Below are 22,179 nucleotides of genomic sequence, written 5' to 3' on the forward strand. Positions count from 1 at the left end.
TAGTGCTAAGTTGATTTTAAACCAACCCAGACAAATTTTTTAACCTTAAACAGATAAATTACACAAGAACATTTCTTGCAGCTGAACTACTCCAGAACTGTATCCAGAATGATCTTAAGAGACATCTATTATAATTTGATTTTGGCAATGGGGCTAGTTTAGGAAAACGGAAATATGACTGAGGGAGAAAAATGTGAGACGACAGGTACAGCAGTCATTTCCATTTTAGTAGTAGCAATAACCAATTGATTTAGTTCTTCTCCTTAGCATAGAGTTGAATGAAAACAAGAAACATTCTATACTTACATGTGCATTGCCTGCTGCATATTGATGACTTGTAATACAACATTGTTTCCATTCATTTGACTTTTATACAAAAAGCCTATGTGCTATTTTAACAGAGCATTTGATATCGGCACAAATGTAATCAATATGCTCATTTTTTAAAAATTACCTTTATGACCACCTTTTTACTCTGTTAAAAGCCACTACCTGTACTAAAAGACAGCATTTTATTTCTAATTGGCATATTATTCAAAATAATAGGCCCCGTTGTAACAGAAATAATACAAATGAGACTATTGCTTATGTTAGAAAGTTAAAATTTCAACAATCAAGATTTAAAATAAAACAAAAAAACCACTCTCCAGCAATTTCTGTCTTTGTTTTAGAATTAAGATAACTTTTTTGTGGAAGCTGATAAACACATGGATGTCACAAATTTGAATCCTATAGATATGGAACCTCATTTAAATATATTTGGCTTACTAAGTAAATATTAAGACTTTACAATAGTGGGATTTCAATAACAATGGAAGGTGATACAAGGTATCTGACCAGTCAGTAAATGCATGACAATCATGAAGCAGCACTGATGGGAGAGAATTCAGTTTCTTGGTACCTCCCACCTGCCTGACTGAAACAGAAGAAAACAAAAAAGTGCCAGAAATACATAGGATATATCTGCGGAGTTATCAGCATAGAATATGTGTTAAGGTAATAGACATAAATGTCAGAAGGCAGTTTGACAATAAAATGGAGGCTGACCCAAAGTCTGGATTCCATTCAGGGTATTCTGTCAGAAAGCAAAGGAAAAATATGTAACTGATATGCAATAATGTTGCTAATATTACATAAGTAGAATATTAGTATTAATATTGAAAACATACGGGAAATTCCTTCACGATCCGGTTCACCTAATAAGAGAAAAAAGTATAAGTCAAAAATGAGCTGATAAATTGATAACAAAGGTTAAAACAATTTATTAATTGACTTACTGCATAAGTTTTCCCTACAAAAATCCGAACCACAAGCTGTACAAGGTGCTCCTTTACTGTACGGTGGCTGTCCTTCACGATTTCCACTGCAAAGAAAATTGTGTTTGTGGTCCTGAATTTTACTTTAAACAAGTAATATTAAAACAAGCTACACAAGACAGTATATTGGAGGTATCTTGCTTGTCACTCCCAAAAGAAGTTAACATAAACTTGAAACATCATAAATGCTTAAAAGAAGCTAAACTTCATTTGCCTAGTCATTGTATAGTGCATGAAAAAATGTTTGTGATAAACAAACATGAAAGTTATGAGCAGAAGGTCAGTAGCACAAAGAAGCCTGCCCCAGACACTACGGAAGAAACTTAGCAACTTGAAGGCAATTTAATTCAGATAAATGTGAGGTCCTGCATTTTGGGAAAGCAAATCTTAGCAGGACTTATACGCTTAATGGTAAGGTCCTTGGGAGTTTTGCTGAACAAAGAGACCTTGGAGTGCAGGTTCATAGCTCCTTGAAAGTGCAGTCGCAGGTAGATAGGATAGTGAAGAAGGTGTTTGGTATGCTTTCCTTTATTGGTCAGAGTATTGAGTATAGGAGTTGGGAGGTCATGTTGCGGCTGTACCGGACATTGGTCAGGCCACTGTTGGAATATTGCATGCAGTTCTGGTCTCCTTCCTATCGGAAAGATGTTGTGAAACTTGAAAGGGTTCAGAAAAGATTTACAAGGATGTTGCCAGGTTTGGAGGATTTGAGCTACCGGGAGAGGCTGAACAGGCTGGGGCTGTTTTCCCTGGAGTGTCGGAGGCTGATGGTTGACCTTCTACAGGTTTATAAAATTATGAGGGGCATGGATAGGATAAATAGACAAAGTCTTTTCCCTGGGGTCGGGGAGTCCAGAACTAGAGGGCATAGGTTTAGGGTGAGAGGGGAAAGATGTAAAAGAGACCTAAGGGGCAACTTTTTCACGCAGAGGGTGGTACGTGTATGGAATGAGCTACCAGAGGATGTGGTAGAGGCTGGTACAATTGCAACATTTAAGAGGCATTTGGATGTGTATATGAATAGGAAGGGTTTGGAGGGATATGGGCCAGGTGCTGGCAGGTGGGACTAGTTGGGTTGGGATATCTGGTCAGCATGGATGGGTTGGACCGAAGGGTCTGTTTCCATGCTGAACATCTCTATGACTCTATGACTGTATGATATAGGCATAGGGTGGAAAATCATAGTTGAGATAGATCAGCCATAATCTTATTGAGGTTTAATAAGATCATGTGATTACGGCCTCCAATTTCCTGTAATCACTTTATGCATACTACTGCCTCTACTTCAATTAATTTGTACACTTTGATTACAGAAAATTAAAATTCCAATTGTTTGAACTTAAAGTAATCAATAGGACTTGGGGATACTTTTGGCTTTGAGTGGTAATATCAAAAACAATACTGATAATGAAAACAGAGAACGGCGTTTAATTAGAGTGAAAACCATAATAAAAATATTACGCTAATCTTCCAAAATCAATAGTATTTATAAGGAGTTTACAATTATGCTGAATACTTAATGCTCATTTACTTTGTGGTAAAGTAGGAAGGGAGAAATTAGAAACAGGAGTAAGCCTACAAAACTAAGCTCAGAAAATTTTCACACTCTGATACATTATTATAGCAAACAAATACTAACGATGGTGCTGCCATACATCTACTCTTGTCCTTCTACGTGGTAGAAGCTGCAGGTTTCAAGAGTGTTAACAACCTTTACCACCTTGAAGGGCAATGTTCAAGTCTCTGCTTTTTTGTGCAAAGGCAAATTGGATGAATATATGGAAACTGCTTTAACTGGCAGGAGGATTGGTGATCAGGGGATACAGACGTGGGGTAATTTGTAAAGAGAAAGTTTCAGGGATAGAACAAAGGCATGGGAATGATTGGATTGCTCTCTAAAGAATCAGCATCAGCTGAATGGCATCCTTCTATGCTGGAAGAAAGTGAGGACTGCAAATGCTGGAGAACAGAGTCAAGAGTGTGGTGCTGGAGGTGCACAGGTCAGGCAGCATCCAAGGAGCTGGAGATCGACGTTGATTCTCCTGCTCCTTGGATGCTGCCTGACCTGCTGTGCACTTCCAGCACCACACTCTTGACATCTTTCTATGCTGTAATGACAATACTGAACTAAAGGATATATTTTTGGGTGGAATATCTGAGAGGTAGCATGTTGCTGAGAAATATAAAGAGTGCAAGGATTGGGGGATTCCAGAGTGCGGGCATTAGAAGGGGAAACCATTGTAAAATGATTCTTCTTCAGGCATATATATGAACAGAACCAAACTAGAACAGTTTCATATAGCTGGACAAAAGAGGAGAGAAATTAGAAGAATTTACATCTTTCCCCTCTCACCCTAAACCTATGCCCTCTAGTTCTGGACTCCCCGACCCCAGGGAAAAGACTTTGTCTATTTATCCTATCCATGCCCCTCATAATTTTGTAAACCTGTAGAAGGTCAATAAACAAAGGCTACATATAGAGTGAGCAACTGAGGAGGGATAGTTTAAATCACATTCACAGATACAAAGGGACACAGATCTGTCACTATCACAAAGTCCATTTCATTACTATGGGCTGCCTGGAACCCTGAATAGAAGGGCACAGACATGGACTTGTAAAGATTGGCAAGAATACCCTTTGAAATTATTGCAGATACTTGAATATTGCTACTCAGGACATGGTTCATGCCAGACCTTACCAGTAACGATTCCTAATACTTGAGCTTGCTGTCTGACAATATAAAACAATTTATTGTGATGCTTACACAAACAGCTCTGTAAAATCAATGTACATTGTCTTAGCATGTAGCTTTGTATTTCTGGTGCAGGTCTTAAGTGGCTTCCTTTCCACAATAGTAAAACTGATAGAAAGAAGGTTGTCCAAACGGATAGGTCATATAGAATGACTAAAGTGGATACAAAGATTTCACACAACATCCCAGGAATTCCCTCACATGCCTCTCTCAACATTCTTGGATAGATTCTATCAGGTCCTGGGGACTTGACTATCCAAATGCTTTTCAAAACACACACCTCTTTTTTTTATATTGACATGCCCCAAAATTTCCTCCGAGTCTCACCATCCACCATGTCTTTCTCCTTCGGGAATACCAATGCAAAGGGGTCTGTTTCTGTGCTGTACCACTCTATGACTCTGTAAAGACGTAACTTGTCTGGTGAGAAGGGCCCTTCCACTATCAGATCCTTCAGCTATTGCACATTGTCCTCAGAGCAGCTGCAGGTATGAAAAAGACAGTCGAGTCTGTCCATTTGGAAGCTGCCTTTGCAAAGATGGTCTGGAAAGAGATGTAGTGGTTTTTATTGAGGTTCATCTGAGTAGCACTATAATGCAGGACTCTATTCTACTGGCTGTTCATAAGGATTCACACTCAGGCAAACTGCTGTTGGAGTCAACCAACTTGGTGGAACACACTTCTCGTCTCTGCAAAAAGCTTCTTGGTCTTCCACTGCAAAGAGCTGTCTGTAATCAAGTGTTGCAAACTGGCACGTTCTTGACTGCATACTGAGCACACATTATTGTAAAACAAATAGGAAAGGTCATAGTCTATGGACATCCCCGATAAACACACTGAATGTTTGGGACTTGCGCAAAACTCTTGAGGCTGCAAGCATCAGAGAAGGATTGATATGGAAAGCAAATGTGAGTGTAGTGAGATACAGTACTGAAGAAAATTGAACTACTACACATTGCCATGTTAAATTTAGACTACTGTGTAATGCATTCCTAGAAATATTGTGATCAAAGTGCATTTTTAGAAAAAATGCATTTTAACTACTGAGCACCTTCTGTAATTGAGAGAGTCATATATTAGACATGACACTTTCTAGGCTGTTCTGGTGGCACTGCAATAACTAGAGTGCATTATGAATTCCTGCTCTCACATTTCCCTACCCCTAGATTACCTGTCATCAGCAAAATATTGTTCTCAGTCCTGTAGGGAAACCTTTGTGCAAGGTAGACACATCATAATATCTAACGTTTAACCTGTTTCCTAGGTCTATGGTACCCAGGACATCATGCACTTAAATTAACAAATAGGATTAAACTGAGCATACAGAACAAACACCTAAATCGCAAATATTTCTGCCTTTCACAGATTAATTTCATTTTCTAGCAAATGCAGAAATATCATTTTTATGATCAATGTTCATGTACATTTTGGACATTTAATTATTTGCAGCAGTATAGCAGTTCCAAGCAAATGCCTTGATATTGTTTATTCAAATTTTGAAACAATAGTAAATAATTCAGATTGTAGCATATCTAACTTGACTAAGGCAAGTGATGCTATGGTGTGATACCACTATAAATTCTGCAATTTTCTACTCTTAACATGTTCAATTGCTACCTGAGTTTTACAACGTTTCATCAAAAAATCCCACAGTTTTTCTAACAAATCGATTGCTCTAATGGTGCATGAGACCAGTTGTTAAACCAATAGCAGTTTTCTGTCAGTTGTTCAACCAATAGCAGACTGTCAGTTAATTATGTAAATGAAGGTAGTATGATAAACTTAAAGAAGACTTACCTGGGTGAATAGTTACACACAAATACTGATCCATCTTTTTCAATTTTAGAACCTTTAATCCCTTTGGGACAGTAATTAGCTGCACAGCCAAGTTTATAAGTTTCTCCCCAGACAAGCTGGAAAAAATGTAAAAATTACTCAATATTTTTGTAGCAAATATTAAATCTATTAAACACAAAGCGAATTAGTTCAGTGGATTAGAAAGAATATTTTTCCTTTTTAGAAATTTTATATCTGGCAATTTAACTTTTTAAAAATAAAAACGGAACAACTGATGCCCCTATCTGTCTTCAGTCATTTTGATGATTGAATAAAGAAACATTTTTCTTCTGGGCTAAGGATGTTAAGAAAGGGAACTCAATGTCACACTTTAGAAAAACTGCATTTGTGACTACTTCCTTTAATCTGTTAGTGCATAGCATGAGCTAAGGTGCTACTGCTCGGTGTCATTACAGACTGAATAACATCAAATGCATTCTGTAAACCTGTGAACAGTTTGGAAAACTTTTGGTTTTGTAATTATTCTTTACTAATTTAAATTTTGAAGGAACAATTAAATGTATTTAAGATCTGTAAGATAACAAATGCATGAGACTGTCAGTATACTGCATAGTGTGTCAAAGTCTTGGTTGCCCAAGAATAACAGTCACGAATTTTGAACAAAAACAGTGGTCACTGAACAACTTGAACAAATAGTTGTTTCATTCACTTAATTATAGAAAATGTATTGGGTAGAATATCCCCCTCCTAAAAGGTGGCAACAAAAGTGATGAGACGAAAAGATAATAATCAGTCAGACTGGCGTTGGGGAAATTCTTGCTGCTGTATTTTGACCACAGGAATTAAGTTCTGGATAAGAAGGTCTTTGCTCCCCAATGAGACGCTGAAGTGGTAAATTAATAACCGTATAAAACTCTCTTCATTCCAGCGCTTCTATTAACTTAATTCATGATAGATACAGTGACCTTTCTGTTGTGTTAGAGAGGTTGGAACCTTTTTCGGCCCTGATCTGGGGATGACTGGTGGCATGGATGGATGGACAGTTACTGAAAGCCATTCTACCCCTCACTTCTAACATGCTGTCCTTCATGGGGAAAGAGCAGAAGATTCAACCTTTTATATATGGAATGAGCTGCCAGAGGAAGTGGTGGAGGCTAGAACAATTGCAACATTTAAGGGGCATTTGGATGGGTGTATGAATAGAAAGGGTTTGGAGGGATATGGGCCAGGTGCTGGCAGGTTGGACTAGATTGGGTTGGGATATTGGTCGGCATGGACGGGTTGGACCGAAGGGTCTGTTTCCATGCTGTACATCTCTATTACTCTATGACTAATTTATACAGTGAAGATAATTTTCAGTTATGGTAACTATGCCCGTTCCCCTTTGAAAAAGAGACAACTCTGTGAACAAGTTGTCAAATTTATAAACAAAAAAAGACAAGGATGATCAAGGAAACTTTTTGAAAATATGAAGGCTATGCTAATTAAAATGAGAGAATTTGCTGTAAATAGAGTGTAATTGGCCAGTGTATTTTCCTAAAAAGGATGTTGGTGTGGTGGAACAAGTTACCAGGAAAGGTCGCAAATGTCTTTCCAGAAAGTAAAGGGATTGAGAAATACAAGGAAAAAGAATTGGGCAAGATTAAGCTATTAAAAAGTTATTTTGAGTAAGTGATTAAAACAGAATTTGGCAACAGTGTGAACAAGGTGTTAAAATTGAGTAGCTCCATTTTTGCTTTTTCCGATCTTGACTACAAATGAGATGTCCACCATTCATATGGGAGCTTCACATATAAGGATAAGACTCTACAACATAATTAGAACTTCAATTGTATTTACACCTGCTGAGCTCACCAAATGAATGCAGCAGAAACCTTAGCAAAGCCAGGAAGCATAATGATCTTTCAAACCTCAAGTGAAAAGTCCGGGGCCTTGCTGACCTGACCTACTACTTCTCATGAACCACAAGATCCATGTCAATCAACTACCCATCACTGCTCACAAATAGATCCTCCCTTGCACCCGTGGACAGTTCAAATATTCCCTTTCATTGGCTCATAATTTGTCATTTTCCTCCCATGTCATATTGGAAATTGATTGGTGGTGTGTGAGATGATGATATTGTTAGAAGTACTCTGAACATCTAATCTGTGCCTGCTTCTCACTCTGTTGCCCTTAACTATGCATTGGGTTAAAATCAATTGGTCTCTATTCATATTTTTAAAAACAGTGTAAAAATGGTGTCTATTTATTTTTGTGTATTTCTGATGGTGGATTGAAATAATAAACAAAGGTTTTTGAAAGCAAATAACCCAACACTCATCTTAAGCACTCCTCACATAGTTGCTGGTTCAAGCACTGGCAGAAGGTGCTGAAGATCTGAAGTCACAGATGTGTGAAAATGGAGACTGAGTTAATTGGTCTGTGGACTAGTGACCAGTTATTTATGACAAAAAGCCTCTGCCTGCCAAAACCAGGTGATTGGTTCTTAGGTGGCTTAAAAGCTGGGGCTGTTAACAAGAGGGGGAGAAGTCATCAGATCTCCAAAAGACTAGGAGCAGCCTCTGTTCTCTGTAGTAAAATAAAATACTTTAAGCCAGAAGAAAATCCATCTATTTTATGTTCAACAATTATTAGAAACTGTAATTTTTAAATAAGTCAGAGACTTTTTATAAATGTAAACCAGTCACCCTGTAATTTCCTACAAACAAGTGAAAGCATCCAGAGAAGGAAGACATAGAAGCAGCATTCTGATCAGCAAAATAATTACCTCAGCAACCTTACAAAAAGAAGCCACTGAACTCCCATCCAATCTTTCTCTCCACCCATAATTTCCATGCTTTCTGTATATGTGTGTGAGAGAGAGTGAAGGTGGAGTTCATATGGAGGTTACAGTGGTTATATGCTGATGGTTTCTAATCGTTTACCAATAGCTAGAATCTGTTCAAGAGTTAATAGTTATTACTAATAAGTACAGTTACCCGGCCTGTGCTGTCAAAAGACAGGTAAATTGGACAGTTCTAGGTTCTCATGGAATACAGGGAGAACTAGCCATTTGGATACAGAACTTGCTCAAAGGTAGAAGACAGAGGGTGGTGGTGGAGGGTTGTTTTTCAGACTGGATGCCTGTGACCAGTGGAATGCCACAAGAATCGGTGCTGGGCCCTCTACTTTTTGTCATTTACATAAATAGTTTAGATGCGAGCATAAGAGGTACAGTTAGTAAGTTTGCAGATGACACCAAAATTGGAAGTGTAGTGGACAGCCAAGAGGGTTACCTCAGATTACAACAGGATCTTGACCAGATGGGCCAATGGGCTGAAAAGTGGCAGATGGAGTTTAATTCAGATAAATGCGAGGTGCTGCATTTTGGGAAAGCATATCATAGCAGGACTTACACACTTAATGGTAAGGTCCTAGGGAGTGTTGCTGAACAAAGAGACCTTGGACTGCAGGTTCATAGCTCCTTGAAAGTGGAGTCGCAGGTAGATAGTATAGTGAAGAAAGCGTTTTGTATGCTTTATTGGTCTGAGTATTGAGTACAGGAGTTGGGAGGTCATGTTGTGGCTGTACAGGACATTGGTCAGGCCACTGTTGGAATGTTGCATGCAATTCTGGTCTCCTTCCTATCGGAAAGATGTTGTGAAACTTGAAAGGGTTCAGAAAATATTTACAAGGATGTTGCCAGGGTTTGAGGATCTGAGCTATAGGGAGAGGCTGAACAGGCTGGGGCTGTTTTCCCTGGAGCGTGGGAGGCTGAGGGGTGACTTTATAGAGGTTTACAAAATTATGAGGGGCATGGATAGGATAAGTAGGGGTCAGTGAGTCCAGAACTAGACGGCATAGGTTTAGGGTGAGAGGGGAAAGATATAAAAGAAACCTAAAGGGCAACCTTTTCACGCAGAGGGTCGTACATGTATGGAATGAGCTGCCAGAGGATGTGGTGGAGGCTGGTACAATTGCAACATTTAAGAGGCATTTGGATGGGTATATGAATAGGAAGGGTTTGGAGGGATATGGGCCAGGTGCTGGCAGATGGCACTAGATTGGGTTGGAATATCTGGTCAGCATGGACGGGTTGGACCGAAGGATCTGTTTCCATGCTGTACATCTCTATGACTCCACGACTCGGCTCTTTAAAACCTTTTAACTTTTGTGATGAATGTGGGAATAACAAGGTTTTACTTCTAGCATGCTGTCCAAGTGAGACATTAACAACAATAATTATTCAATTTTGTGAAATGGAGATTATACCTTATCCAAAACCCCAAAATGGCAGTTGGATTCATTTCACATACAGCAACATGGCTCTTTTTCTTTCATCAGGTATCAATTAATGTAAAGTGGTTTTGAATCAATGAAATTCAGATCCATCAGGTCTGATCAGAATTGTAGATGAGAGTGGTGCTGGATAGCACAGCAGGTCAAGCAGCATCCAAGGAGCAGGAGAATCAACGCTTCGGGCAAAAGCCCTTCATCAGGAATGGAGGCAGGGAACCTCCGTTGTGGAGAGATAAATGGGAGGGGGGTGGGGCTGAGAAGGTACCCAAGAGTACAGTAGGTGGATGGGGTTAGGGATGAAGGTGATAGGTCAGAGAAGAGAGTGGAGCGGATAGGTGGGAAGGAGGATTAGCAGGTAGTACAGGTCATGAGGATGGTGCTGAGCTGGAAGTGGGGTAAGGTGAAGGGAGGGGAAATGAAACTGGTGAAGTCCACATTGATGCCCTGGGGTTTAAGTAGGTGGAAGATGAGGCATTCTTCCTCCAGGAGTCGGGTGGTGAGAGAGTAGCGGTGGAGGAGGCCCAGGACCTGTATGTCCTCGGCAGAGTGGGAGGGGCAGTTGAAATGTTGGGCCACGGGGCGGTGGGGTTGATTGGTGCGGGTGTCCCGTAGATGTTCCTTAAAGCGCTCTGCGAGAAGGCGTCCAGTCTCCCCAATGTAGAGGAGACCACATTGGGAGCAATGGATACAATAAATGACATTGGTGGATGTGCATATGAAACTTTGATGGATGTGGAAGGCTCCTTTGGGGCCTTGGATGGAGGTGAGGGGGGGAGGTGTGGGCACAGGTTTTGCAATTCCTGCGGTGGCAGGGGAGGGTGAGTTGTTGGGGGTGTGAACTGTGACTTCACCAGTTTCCTCATTTTCCTTCCCCCCCCCCCCCCCACCTCACCCCACTTCCAACCATCCAGCTCAGCACCATCCTCATCACCTGTCCTATCTTCCAATCTTCCCTCCCACCTATCCGCTCCACCCTCCTCTCTGACCTATCACCTTCATCCCCACCCCCATCCACCTAATGTACTCTTTGCTACCTTCTCCCCGGCCCCACCCCCTCCTATTTACCTTTCCGCCCCAGAAGCTCCTTGCCTCCGTACCTGATGAAGGGCTTTTGTCCAAAACGTTGATTTTCCTGCTCCTTAGATGCTGCCTGACCTGCTGTGCTTTTCCAGCACCACTCTAATCTAGACTCTGAACTCCAGCATCTCCAGTCCTCACTTTTGTCCCGATCAGAATTGTGTTGAATGCCAATACCGAATATATGTTGGATCGTGGATTTAAATGTTCCAAATATTGATAGTACCATACAGATCAATTTCACAAACTGAATTTCAAATCAAATGCCTGTTCAAGAGTGTTATTCATGTAAGTTCAGTGTGTGCTGGGCAGTCTGCATGTGCAAAAGGAAATTAAAAAGTCCATAAATTGATGCTTAATATCCATTAATACCTTTGCTTAACAAAAAATTATCTATCTTCGATTTAAAATTGACTGATCCAGCAACAACTTCCATTTGTGGAAGAGAGTTCCAAACATTGACCACCCTTTCTGTGTAATAGTGCTTCATAACATTTCTCCTAAATGGTCTGCCCTAATTTTTAGGCTATGCCCCCTTGTTCTAGAATCTCCAAACAATGGAAATAGTCTACCATTATTTTTATCCATTCTATCTCTTCCTGTTATTATCTTGAAGACTTTTATTAGATCAACCCCTAACCTTTGAAGAAATAGACCTAAATTATATAATATCTCCTCATAACTTAATCTCTTAAATCCAGGTATCATTCTTGTAAAACTATATTGAACTCCATCCAAGGCTAAATATATATTTCCTAAGGTGTGGTGCCCAGTTTACTTAGTACTCCAAGTGAGGTCTAGTCAGGGTTTTATATAACTTCTGTATCCTTGTGCTCTAGTCCTCTAGATATGAAAGGAACAATCTACCTGATGACACAGAAACATGACCAGCATGTAGCCATCACAGAACACATTTCCTGCCAACCCTTTTGGAATTTTCCACTGTACTGAATTTCACTCCATGCCAACATGCTATTAGTCTCCTTGATTATTTACTGCACCTGTTTGTGGCATTTTGAAGATCTATGCATTGGAATTCTCAATTCTGTTTGGATATCAACTGCATTTAATTTTATACTATCTAGAAAATACCCTGATTTATCCTTTTTCAGTCCAACTTGCTTACTCTGGAATCTATCCTCCACAGTTTTACTCATTCACCTAATCTATCAATATCTGTAATTTTATGCTCTCACCTACACAGTTTGCAATGCCACCTAACTTTGTGTCATCAGCAAATTTGTATACGTGATTTTCTATGCTATTATTCAAGTTATTAATAATGAATGAGAATAATTGAGGCCTTTACACAGGTCCTGTGGGACATCACTAGTCACATCCTGCCAATTTGAGTAATACCTATTAACCCCAATATGTCACCTGTCACTCAACCAATTTCCCAGTTGTAGTAATTTGCCCTCAATTCTGTGTGCTTTTACCTCAGTTAACAGTTTCTATTGGACAAAAGAAAATAATTATGCATCCTTAGGAGGAAATTCTTATTGTCCTGTTCAACTCGTTGAATCTCACCTCATCCAGGGAGCAGTACTGCACTGATAGAAGGCTACAGTTTAAAGCGCGTATTCTCTTGACAACATAATAGAAAATATCTTGCACAAGGATGATAGTAGAAGTAAAGTATCGCATACCTGGGTATAACGTTCACACATGTTTTTCTTGTTACATTTATTGTCATCAAAGTTATAATACTTTTCTTCATCATACCATGCTTTCACGGCATCTTTAATAGTAAAGTTGCCTGATATAACATATATGTTTTCTCCTACAGTTTCAAAAATTGGATGGGCTTCTCCTTTTCTCTTCAGGTGTGGATTATGTTTAGAACTACAAGTCTTGCTCCATGCTCTTGCAGTTTTAGCCAGACCTGCATCCCAGCTCTAGATTTGTGAAAAAAAATTACAATGCCATAAGGCTACTTCATCTCATACATTAAATTTTACAATAACTTTGTCAGTCCAGTGCACATAACCAAAACTAATAAACCTCAGTGATAATTAAGCCATTGGGATTTACTGCTACTTTGTATTTTTCATTGTGTATTGTATATATCATTTCAGCAATTTGGAAAACAAGAAGAAGAAGTTTAATTATACCAAAAAAATGCTAAGCTACTTTTCTTAGTTCTTTTCAGAATTAATCATCTCACTCAATTGTAAGTTAAAGCATGTGGGAAGAAATCTTTCAAGTAGCTACTTTTCATAATGTAAATAGGAGCTCCAAAATGTTTGGACTGGAACCACAGCTTTTCACTGTACATACACTTTAAAAGGAGGTTGTTTTGCCCATCTTGCCTGTGCCAGTGCCTTGAAAAGGATATCCAAACAGTCCCACTTCCTGCTTTTTCCCAATACCCCTGCAAAATATTCCCCTTCAGATATTTATCTACTTACTTTTTGAATGAAGGAATCAAAAATTTTGATACTAAATTCAAAGGAATACTTTGTGTATATGGAAATAGGAAGTTAGAAAGAAAGATAAGAAATAGGAGCAGGACAGAGCAAATGGGTGAGTGAGCCAATGGCATTTAATGTTAATGAGAGGATGTCAAAGTTAGCTATTTCAAATCTACAGCAAATTGAAACACTTTCTTAATGGTGAAAGATTAGGAACCGTGAAAAAAAAAAGTAATTTTGTTATTTTTACACTGAAAGACACAAAAAGTCAAAATAGAGTATGTAGATATACCTATAAATATATGGAAAATCTAGACATGTACACCACCACCATCACGGACTTCATTAGCACTGTGTACCAAAGAAGTCAATCAGAGTGTTCCCTAACCTGAAACCTTGGATGAACCAGGAAATCTACTCACTACTGAAATCTAAATGTGCAGTATTCAAGTAGGAGAACATAGACTCATACAGGAGATCCAGATAATGGCCTCCGCAAAGCAACCAGGGATGCCAAGAGGCAGTACTGGACCACATTGAAGGCCCAAGCCAACCAGATTCTTGCTACCTGTGGCAAGGCCTAAACAACTTGAAGCAGAGCAGAATGGCAGACAAAGACACATCCCTCCCTTCAATGCTTTCTATGCTTGGTTCGAGCAGGATGCCAGCAGCGCGGTGTTACCTGTCCCAACAGCCCCGGGCACACTTGTGCCCACGGTCACCACTGCAGACATTAGATCGGTCTTTCTTGGGAGCCAACCCAAGAAAAGCGACAGGCCCGGACGGAGTCCCCAAATGAGCACTTAGATCCTGTGTGGACAAACAGGCAGATGTAATCACCAACGTTTTCAACCTCTCCCTTCTACAAGCCAAAGTCCTCACCTGCTTCAAGAAGACCAATATCATCCCTGTACCTAAGAAAGCACATGAAACATGTCTTAATCACTACCACGCAGTGGATCTGACCTCTATCATCATGAAGTACTTCAACAGGCATGACCTACATCAACTCTAGTCTTCTTCCTCGATTCCATCCAATTTGCCTACTGACGTAACACGTCCACATTTCCCTAGCCTTGCACTCCTCCCAAGAACATCTAGACAACAAGGACACCCACGTCAGACTCCTGCCCATTGTCTACAGCTCTGCCTTTAACACCATTATCCCCTCCAGACTGATCTCAAAAAACTCCGAGACCTTGGTCTCAGTTATGTCCTTCACAACTGGATCCTCAGCTTTCTGACGCAGACTGCAATAATTGAAGATTGATAACTGCACATCCTCCACAGTAACCCTCAACACTGGAGCATGGAATATAGAAAGGAGATAGAGGACTTGTTCACGTGGTGCAATAAGAACAACCTCTCTCCCAACATTGACAAAACTAAAGGCCTGATCATTGACTTCAGAAGGAAATGAGCCGCCATCTACATCAAAGGAGTTGAGGTTGAGGGTAGGGAGAATCAGGTTCATAGGAGTGACGATAACTGACAAACTGTCCTGGACTTGTCATATAGATGTGACGGTCAAGAAGGCACAATGCCTCTTCTTCATCAGGTGGCTCAGGAGATTTAGCATGTCTATAAGGACCCTCACCAACATCCACAGATGCACCACTGAAAGCATACTGTCTGAGTGCATAATGGCCTGGTATGGCAACTGCTCTGCCATGACCATAAGGAACTACAGAAGGTTGTGTGCACAGCCCAGACTATCATGGAAGCTAATGTTCCATCCAGAGACTCCATTTACATGGCTTGTTGCCGCAGAAAGGCTGCCAACAGCAAAGACCCATAGCACCCTGTTAATGCTCTTCTACTACCTCTTCCAGAAAGCTTGAACACACGCACCAGCAGATTCAGGGATACCTTCTTACCAGACTACTTAATGGACTATTTAACTTCAAATAATGCTGATCTTGCTAACATTGAACTTGCCAACATTGAACTTGCCTAGTGCACGTCCTCTAAGATTTTTTTTCACCCAATGATGTATATGTCCTTACTTACTATGATCTGCCTATACTGCTTATAAACAAAGCTTTTCACTCTACTTAGGTTCACGTTACAATAAATAAAATCAAACAAAGCTGGTTTCAACTGGTCATGCTCATCGCTACAGTTCGTGGTTTATTTTCAAAATCAATTGGTATTAGTTTATATGAAGGATCACATTTATCAACATGTATAATAAGGTAAAAAGAGGGTAAAAAATAAGGTTAAAGAAAAATGTTCATGTCTCAGGAAGGACTTTTTAAAATTGTGCTGCACAAAAAGTATGTTTGTGAAGATCATAATGAAACAGCATAAGAAACAGGAGTAATCCAAACAGCCCTTTATATCTGATCTATCAGTTTGTAAGATTATAGCTGATCAGATTCTAGCCTTAACTCCACTTTCCTGCACTATACACACAGACACGTTCTCCCCGTGTCTGCGTGGGTTTCCTCCGGGTGCTCCGGTTTCCTCCCACAATCCAAAGATGTGCAGGTCAGGTGAATTGGCTATGTTAAATTGCCCGTAGTGTTAGGTAAAGGGATAAATGTAGAGGAATGGGTGGGTTCCGCTTCGGCAGGTCGGTGTGGACTTGTTGGGCCGAAGGGCCTGTTTCCACACTGTAAATAATCTAATCTAATCTAATCTAATAAATATCTATTAACTTCTGTCTTGAATTTACTCAATCATCCACAGCCCTCAGAGATGGCAAATACCAAAAAGCCCTTTGAATGAAGCAAAGAAAAATCAACATTCACATCACATCCAGTTCATTGAATTGGCCCAACGTTTCAACACTTTTGATTTTTTTGATGCAGAATGCAGTGCAGAATGTATCTCTCTAACGTTGGCACAAATTTATTTACATTACTCAGATAAAAAACAAATTCTGCAGCAGACTTCTTCATGATCATTCATAGAATCAGAAAGGTCAAACTTCATTCTAGTCAAACCATCTCAGAAAGGTGTTGAAAATACATTGCAACCCCAGCTCGATGCCTCAAGTCTCTGAGATGGCAATTGACTGTGCTATCCATTCTGTGTATGAAGTTCATTTAAAAAATTTAAAAGCAATAAACTAATTATTTAAATGAGTAATCAATTGACGTACAAATAGGAACTGCAGCTGCTGGAAATATGAAACAAAAATAGATTTACTGGAGAAACTCAACTGGTCTATCTAATAGCATCTGGGCAGTGAAAGCAGAGTTAATGTTTCGAGTCCAGTGACCCTTCAAAGGACTCGACGTTAACTATATTTTCTGTCCACAGATGTTGCCAGATCTGCTGTGTTCCTCCAGCAATTTCTGTTTTTACTTGTATTTAATAGATACATGATGCCTTATGCACCACATCACTGACCTTTGCAGTACCTCACCATCCTGTACATGCAAATCTGGGTTTGTTCAAAGGTTACTGGAAAAGCGCAGCAGGTCAGGCAGCATCCAAGGAACAGGAGAATTGACGTTTCGGGCATCAGCCCTTCTTCAGGGCTGATGCCCGAAACGTCGATTCTCCTGTTCCTTGGATGCTGCCTGACCTGCTGCGCTTTTCCAGCAACACATTTTCAGCTCTGATCTCCAGCATCTGCAGTCCTCACTTTCTCCTTGTTCAAAGGTTACGTTAACCTAAACAATTTTGGCTGATTCTGTCTGATACATGGAGTTGTTAAGACTACGGCTTCACAGCACGAGGGACCTTGATTTGATTCCATCATTGGGTGACCGCATGGAGTTTGCACGCTTTCTGTGTGGGTTTGGTACTCTGGCTTCCTTCCACAGTGAAATATGTGCAGGTTAAGTGTATTAATCATGCTGAATTGCCCCAGTACTCATGGATGTGCAGAACTATGTGGATTAGCCGTGATAAATGTGGGTGATAGGATAGGGGTGGAGGGCAGGGTCTGGTTGGAATGCTCTTTGCAGAGTTGGTGCAGATACAATGAGTCAAATGGCCTCCTCCGTCCTTGCACTGTAGGGATCCTATAACATGAGCAACCATTAGAGTAAAAGATAAAGTTGCCATAATCCCAAAGGACTGCTCTGTCATTAGAAACGAGTGTGAGTTTAATCCAAGGGTCACTACACATAGAGTCAAACAGTTATACAGAAACAAACCCTTTGGACCAACTTGTCCATGCCGACCAAGTTTCCCAAATCCAGTCCCACCTGTTTGTGGTTGATCCTTATTCCTCTTAACCTTTCCTTTCATGTACTTATGCTTAGTTTTGAACTCATCGACTCTAGGGAAAAGACATCGGCCATTTACCTTTCTATACCCCTCATGACCTTATAAACCTCTATAAGGTCACCCCTCAACCTTCTACACTCCAGTGAAAAATGTCCCAGCCTGTATTTATAATTCAAATCCTCCAGTCCTGGTAACATTCTGGTAATTTTTTCTAAACCTTCTCCAATTTAGTAATATTGTTTCTATAACAGGGTAACCATAACTCTACATAGTACTCCAAAAGTGGTCTCACCAATGTCCTGTACAACCTCAACATGATGTCCCAACTGCTATATTCAGTGGTCTAAGCAATGAAGACAAATGCATTAAACACCTTCTCATCCACCCTCTGTATCTGTTATGCAGCCATCAAAGAACTACGTACCTGAACTGCTAGATTTCCCTGTTCAACAACACTACCCAAGGCACTACCTTTAACTGTATTAATCCTGCCCTTGTTTGTTTTACCAAAATACAATACCTTGCATTTAACCAAATTAAACTCTTGTTGTGGTTCTGTTCGCTGAGCTGGGAATTTGTGTTGCAGACGTTTTGTCCCCTGTCTAGGTGACATCCTCAGTGCTTGGGAGCCTCCTGTGAAGCGCTTCTGTGATCTTTCCTCCGGCATTTGTAGTGGTTTGAATCTATCGCTTCCAGTTGTCAGTTCCAGCTGTCTGTTGCAGTGGTTGGTATATTGGGTCCAGATCGATGTGCTTATTGATTGAATCTGTGGATGAGTGCCATGCCTCTAGGAATTCCCTGGCTGTTCTCTATTTGGCCTGTCCTATAATAGTAGTGTTGTCCCAGTCGAATTCATGTTGCTTTTCATCTGCGTGTGTGGCTACTAAGGATAGCTGGTCGTGTCGTTTCGTAGCTAATTGGTGTTCATGGATGCGGATCGTTAGCTGACTTCCTGTTTGTCCTATGTAGTGTTTTGTGCAGTCCTTGCATGGGATTTTGTACACATTGGTTTTGCTCATGCTGGGTATCGGGTCCTTCGTTCTGGTGAGTTGTTGTCTGAGAGTGGCTGTTGGTTTGTGTGCTGTTATGAGTCCTAGTGGTCGCAGTAGTCTGGCTGTCAGTTCGGAAATGCTCTTGATGTATGGTAGTGTGGCTAGTCCTTTGGGTTGTGGCATGTCCTCATTCCATTGTCTGTTGCAACCACCCCAACACACACAAAAGAAGTTGCATCAAGACACTATTCAAAAGGGCCACAACACACTGCAGTACACCAGAACTGCAAAAAGAGGAAGAAGAACACCTATACAATGTATTCGCCAAAAACGGATACTCACGCAATTTCATCAACAGATGCCTAGGGAAAGACAACGGAACGAGGACATGCCACAACCCAAAGGACTAGACAAATCTTCTCACAAACTTTGAACAAATTAAACTCTGTGTCACCCCTCAGCCCATTGGCCCAATTGATCAAAGTCCCTTTATAACCTTAGGCAATCCTTTTCACTGTCAACTATAGCAGCAATTTTGGAGTCATTCACAAATTTACTAACCACACATCCTAAATTCCTATCCAAATCGTTTACACAAACTACAAACAAATGTGTACCCACCACCAATCACTGTGGAACACTACTGGTCACAGGCTTCCAGTCCAAAATAAAACCATCCAATACCAACCTCTGTCTCCTACCATCAAGCCAACTTTGTGACCAATTGGTAAACTTATCCGGAATCCCATAACCTTGCTTTACTAAAGTCCATGTAAACAAAGTCTACTATTTTGCCCTCAATCCTTTTGGATACATCCTCTAAAGTTCAATGAAGTTTGACAGACATAATTTCCCAAGCACAAAACTATGCTGACTATCCTTACTCAGTCCTTGCCTCTCCAAATATATGGAAATCCATCCTCAGAATGCCATTCAACAACTTACCCACCACTGATGTCAAACTCACACGTCTATAGTTCCCAGTTTTCTCCTTTAAATAAAGGCACATTAGCCACCCTCCAGTCCTCCATCATCTCATCCATGGCCGTAAACGATAGGAATATCTCTGCTAGGGCCCCATTGATTTCTTCACTAACTTCCCACAATTTCCTGGGATACATGGAACATAGAACATTACAGCGCAGTACAGGACCTTCGGCCCTTGATGTTGCGCCACCCTGTCATACTAATCTGAAGCCCATCCCACCTACACTATTCCATGTACATCCATTTGCCTCTCCAATGATGACTTAAATGTAGTTAAACTTAGCGAATCCACTACCAATGCAAGCAAAGCATTCCATACCCTTACTATTTCTGAGGATACACTTGGTCAGGTTCCAGAGATTTATCTACCTTTGTTTTTTAAGACCTCCAGCACTTCATATGATTTGATTTATTGTTGTCACATGTACTTAAGTAGTGAAAAGTTTTGTTTTGCGTACAGTACAGGCAATTCATAACATACAAAGGACAAATAGATCAGAGAATGATTAGACAGGCTGCACAGGAGGTGCACAAAAATAAAATCAACATTAGATTTGAAACTAGAGAGGTCCATTCAGCAGTCTAAAAACAGCAGGCAAGATGTTGTTCTTGAACCTGTGTTTATGCCTGATGGAAGAAGTTGTAAGAATGTGTAACAGGGTGGGAGGGTCTTTTTTGACATTGGCGGCCCTTCCACAGCAATGAAAAGTGTAAATACTCCCTGGCTGGGAGGTTGGTTTGTATGCTTGTCTGGGCTGTGTTGACCACACTCTGTAATTTCTTACGGTCCTGGACAGAACAGTTGCCATGCCAAGCTGTGATGCTGTTCCTCTTCTCAGATAATTCCGCCAATGTGGAATTTGAACCCATCCTGTTGGCATCGTTCTGCGTCACAATCCAAAGGACTCTTGTGGTGCAGTGGTGGTACAGTATCCCTACTTTTAATCCAAGAGGCCTGAGTTCAAGTCTTACCTACTTCTGAGGTGTGTAATACCATCTCTGAACAGCTTGACTGGAAATATTTTATTTTCCTTACAAACTGACTGAGCTATTCGAACACCTAATTAACATTGGTAACATGTGGGACAGCGGTGAATGAAGCCACTGCCAACCTTAACATGGACTATGCAAAGACCATGCACTGAAATGTTTAAAATAAGTGCCATGTCAACGAGTCCACTTCAAAACGCAAGTAACTTCCTCACCACGATTCTGGGGTTTACTACGTGTTTTAAAAGATCTCAAACCACTTAAATTTCAAGACTTATTTTATTTTTTAAAATTATTCGTCCTTCAAAAGCGCGAAGAGGAAGCCAGTGCAATAATACGAACTTCTCCAAACCGACAGCAACCTTGAAACCGCCCACGCGATTTCTTGGTCGAGGGTAGACTTGAAACCGCTTAACCTTCCATCCACGTCCCCGAGGGTGGCCTTGAAACCGCTAAAAGGTCCGCGCCTCATCCGGCGGAGGGTGACCTTGACACGACCTGACAGTTTCATCTTGGAGAGAGCACGGCGGTTTTTGCGCAGGCGCAATGTGCTCCCTAATGCAGCTTTTCCAAGACCGTTCCCGCCTTTTCACCCGTGCCCACCTTTACTTTTGCCCCATCTAACGTCTCCATTTGACGATGTGGAGGTGCCAGTATTGGAGTGGGGTGGACAAAGTTAAAAATCGCGCAACACCAGGTTATAATCCAACAGATGTACTTGGAAGCACTAGCTTTCTTAGCGCTGCTCCTTCATCAGGTGGTTGTAGACCATAAGACGCAATTTATAGCAAAAGATTACAGTGTCATACAATTGAAATGATATATTGAACAAACAATATTGTTGTGTGTTCAATATATCAGTTGAGTTGCATGATACTGTAATCTTTTGCTATAACTTATGTATCTTTTTGTCCTGCTCCACAACTACCTGAAGAAGGAGCAGCACTCCGAAAGCTAGTGCTTTCAAATAAACCTGTTGAGCTATAACCAGGTGTTGTGTGATTTTTAACCCTGGAAGAAGATTCCTGAAGAAGGGCTTATGCCCGAAATGTCGATTCTCCTGTTCCTCGGATGCTGCCTGGCCTGCTGTGTTTTTCCAGCACCACATTTTTCAATTCTGATTTTTAACCCTCTCCATTTTAGTATTTCCCACAAACATTCTTATAAAATGTGTGATTTAAATGGAGTTTTTCCAATGTAATAAAGCTTACCATGAAGTACATATTACTGGCTCCAGGCTTCACCTTGGAACGGTACTCGTTGTGTTCTTCCGTGCATTTCTTCACAAATTGTGCGTCCATAGGGTATTTATCTGAGTCACCGGGTGACCAGAGGAAAAACAGTGATAGTAACAAAAAGAATACTGCCACCGCCATGGCCTGAAATC

The 22,179-nt window shown here is 40.6% G+C and overlaps 1 protein-coding gene across 1 annotated transcript; it reads right to left on the reverse strand.

Annotated features, from left to right (window-relative positions):
- Positions 1-1,012: 1,012 nt before the first annotated feature.
- On the reverse strand, positions 1,013-22,093 carry LOC140458285 (glioma pathogenesis-related protein 1-like). Its single transcript, XM_072552688.1, has 7 exons — positions 22,004-22,093; positions 12,874-13,122; positions 5,867-5,982; positions 4,016-4,047; positions 1,278-1,363; positions 1,170-1,196; positions 1,013-1,075 (listed from the first exon to the last, which is right to left on the reverse strand). The coding sequence occupies exons 1-7, from the start codon at positions 22,091-22,093 to the stop codon at positions 1,013-1,015; spliced, it is 663 nt and encodes a 220-aa protein (XP_072408789.1).
- Positions 22,094-22,179: the final 86 nt, after the last annotated feature.

Source organism: Chiloscyllium punctatum, chromosome 32 (genome assembly GCF_047496795.1).
Source record: "Chiloscyllium punctatum isolate Juve2018m chromosome 32, sChiPun1.3, whole genome shotgun sequence".
NCBI lineage: Eukaryota > Metazoa > Chordata > Chondrichthyes > Orectolobiformes > Hemiscylliidae > Chiloscyllium > Chiloscyllium punctatum.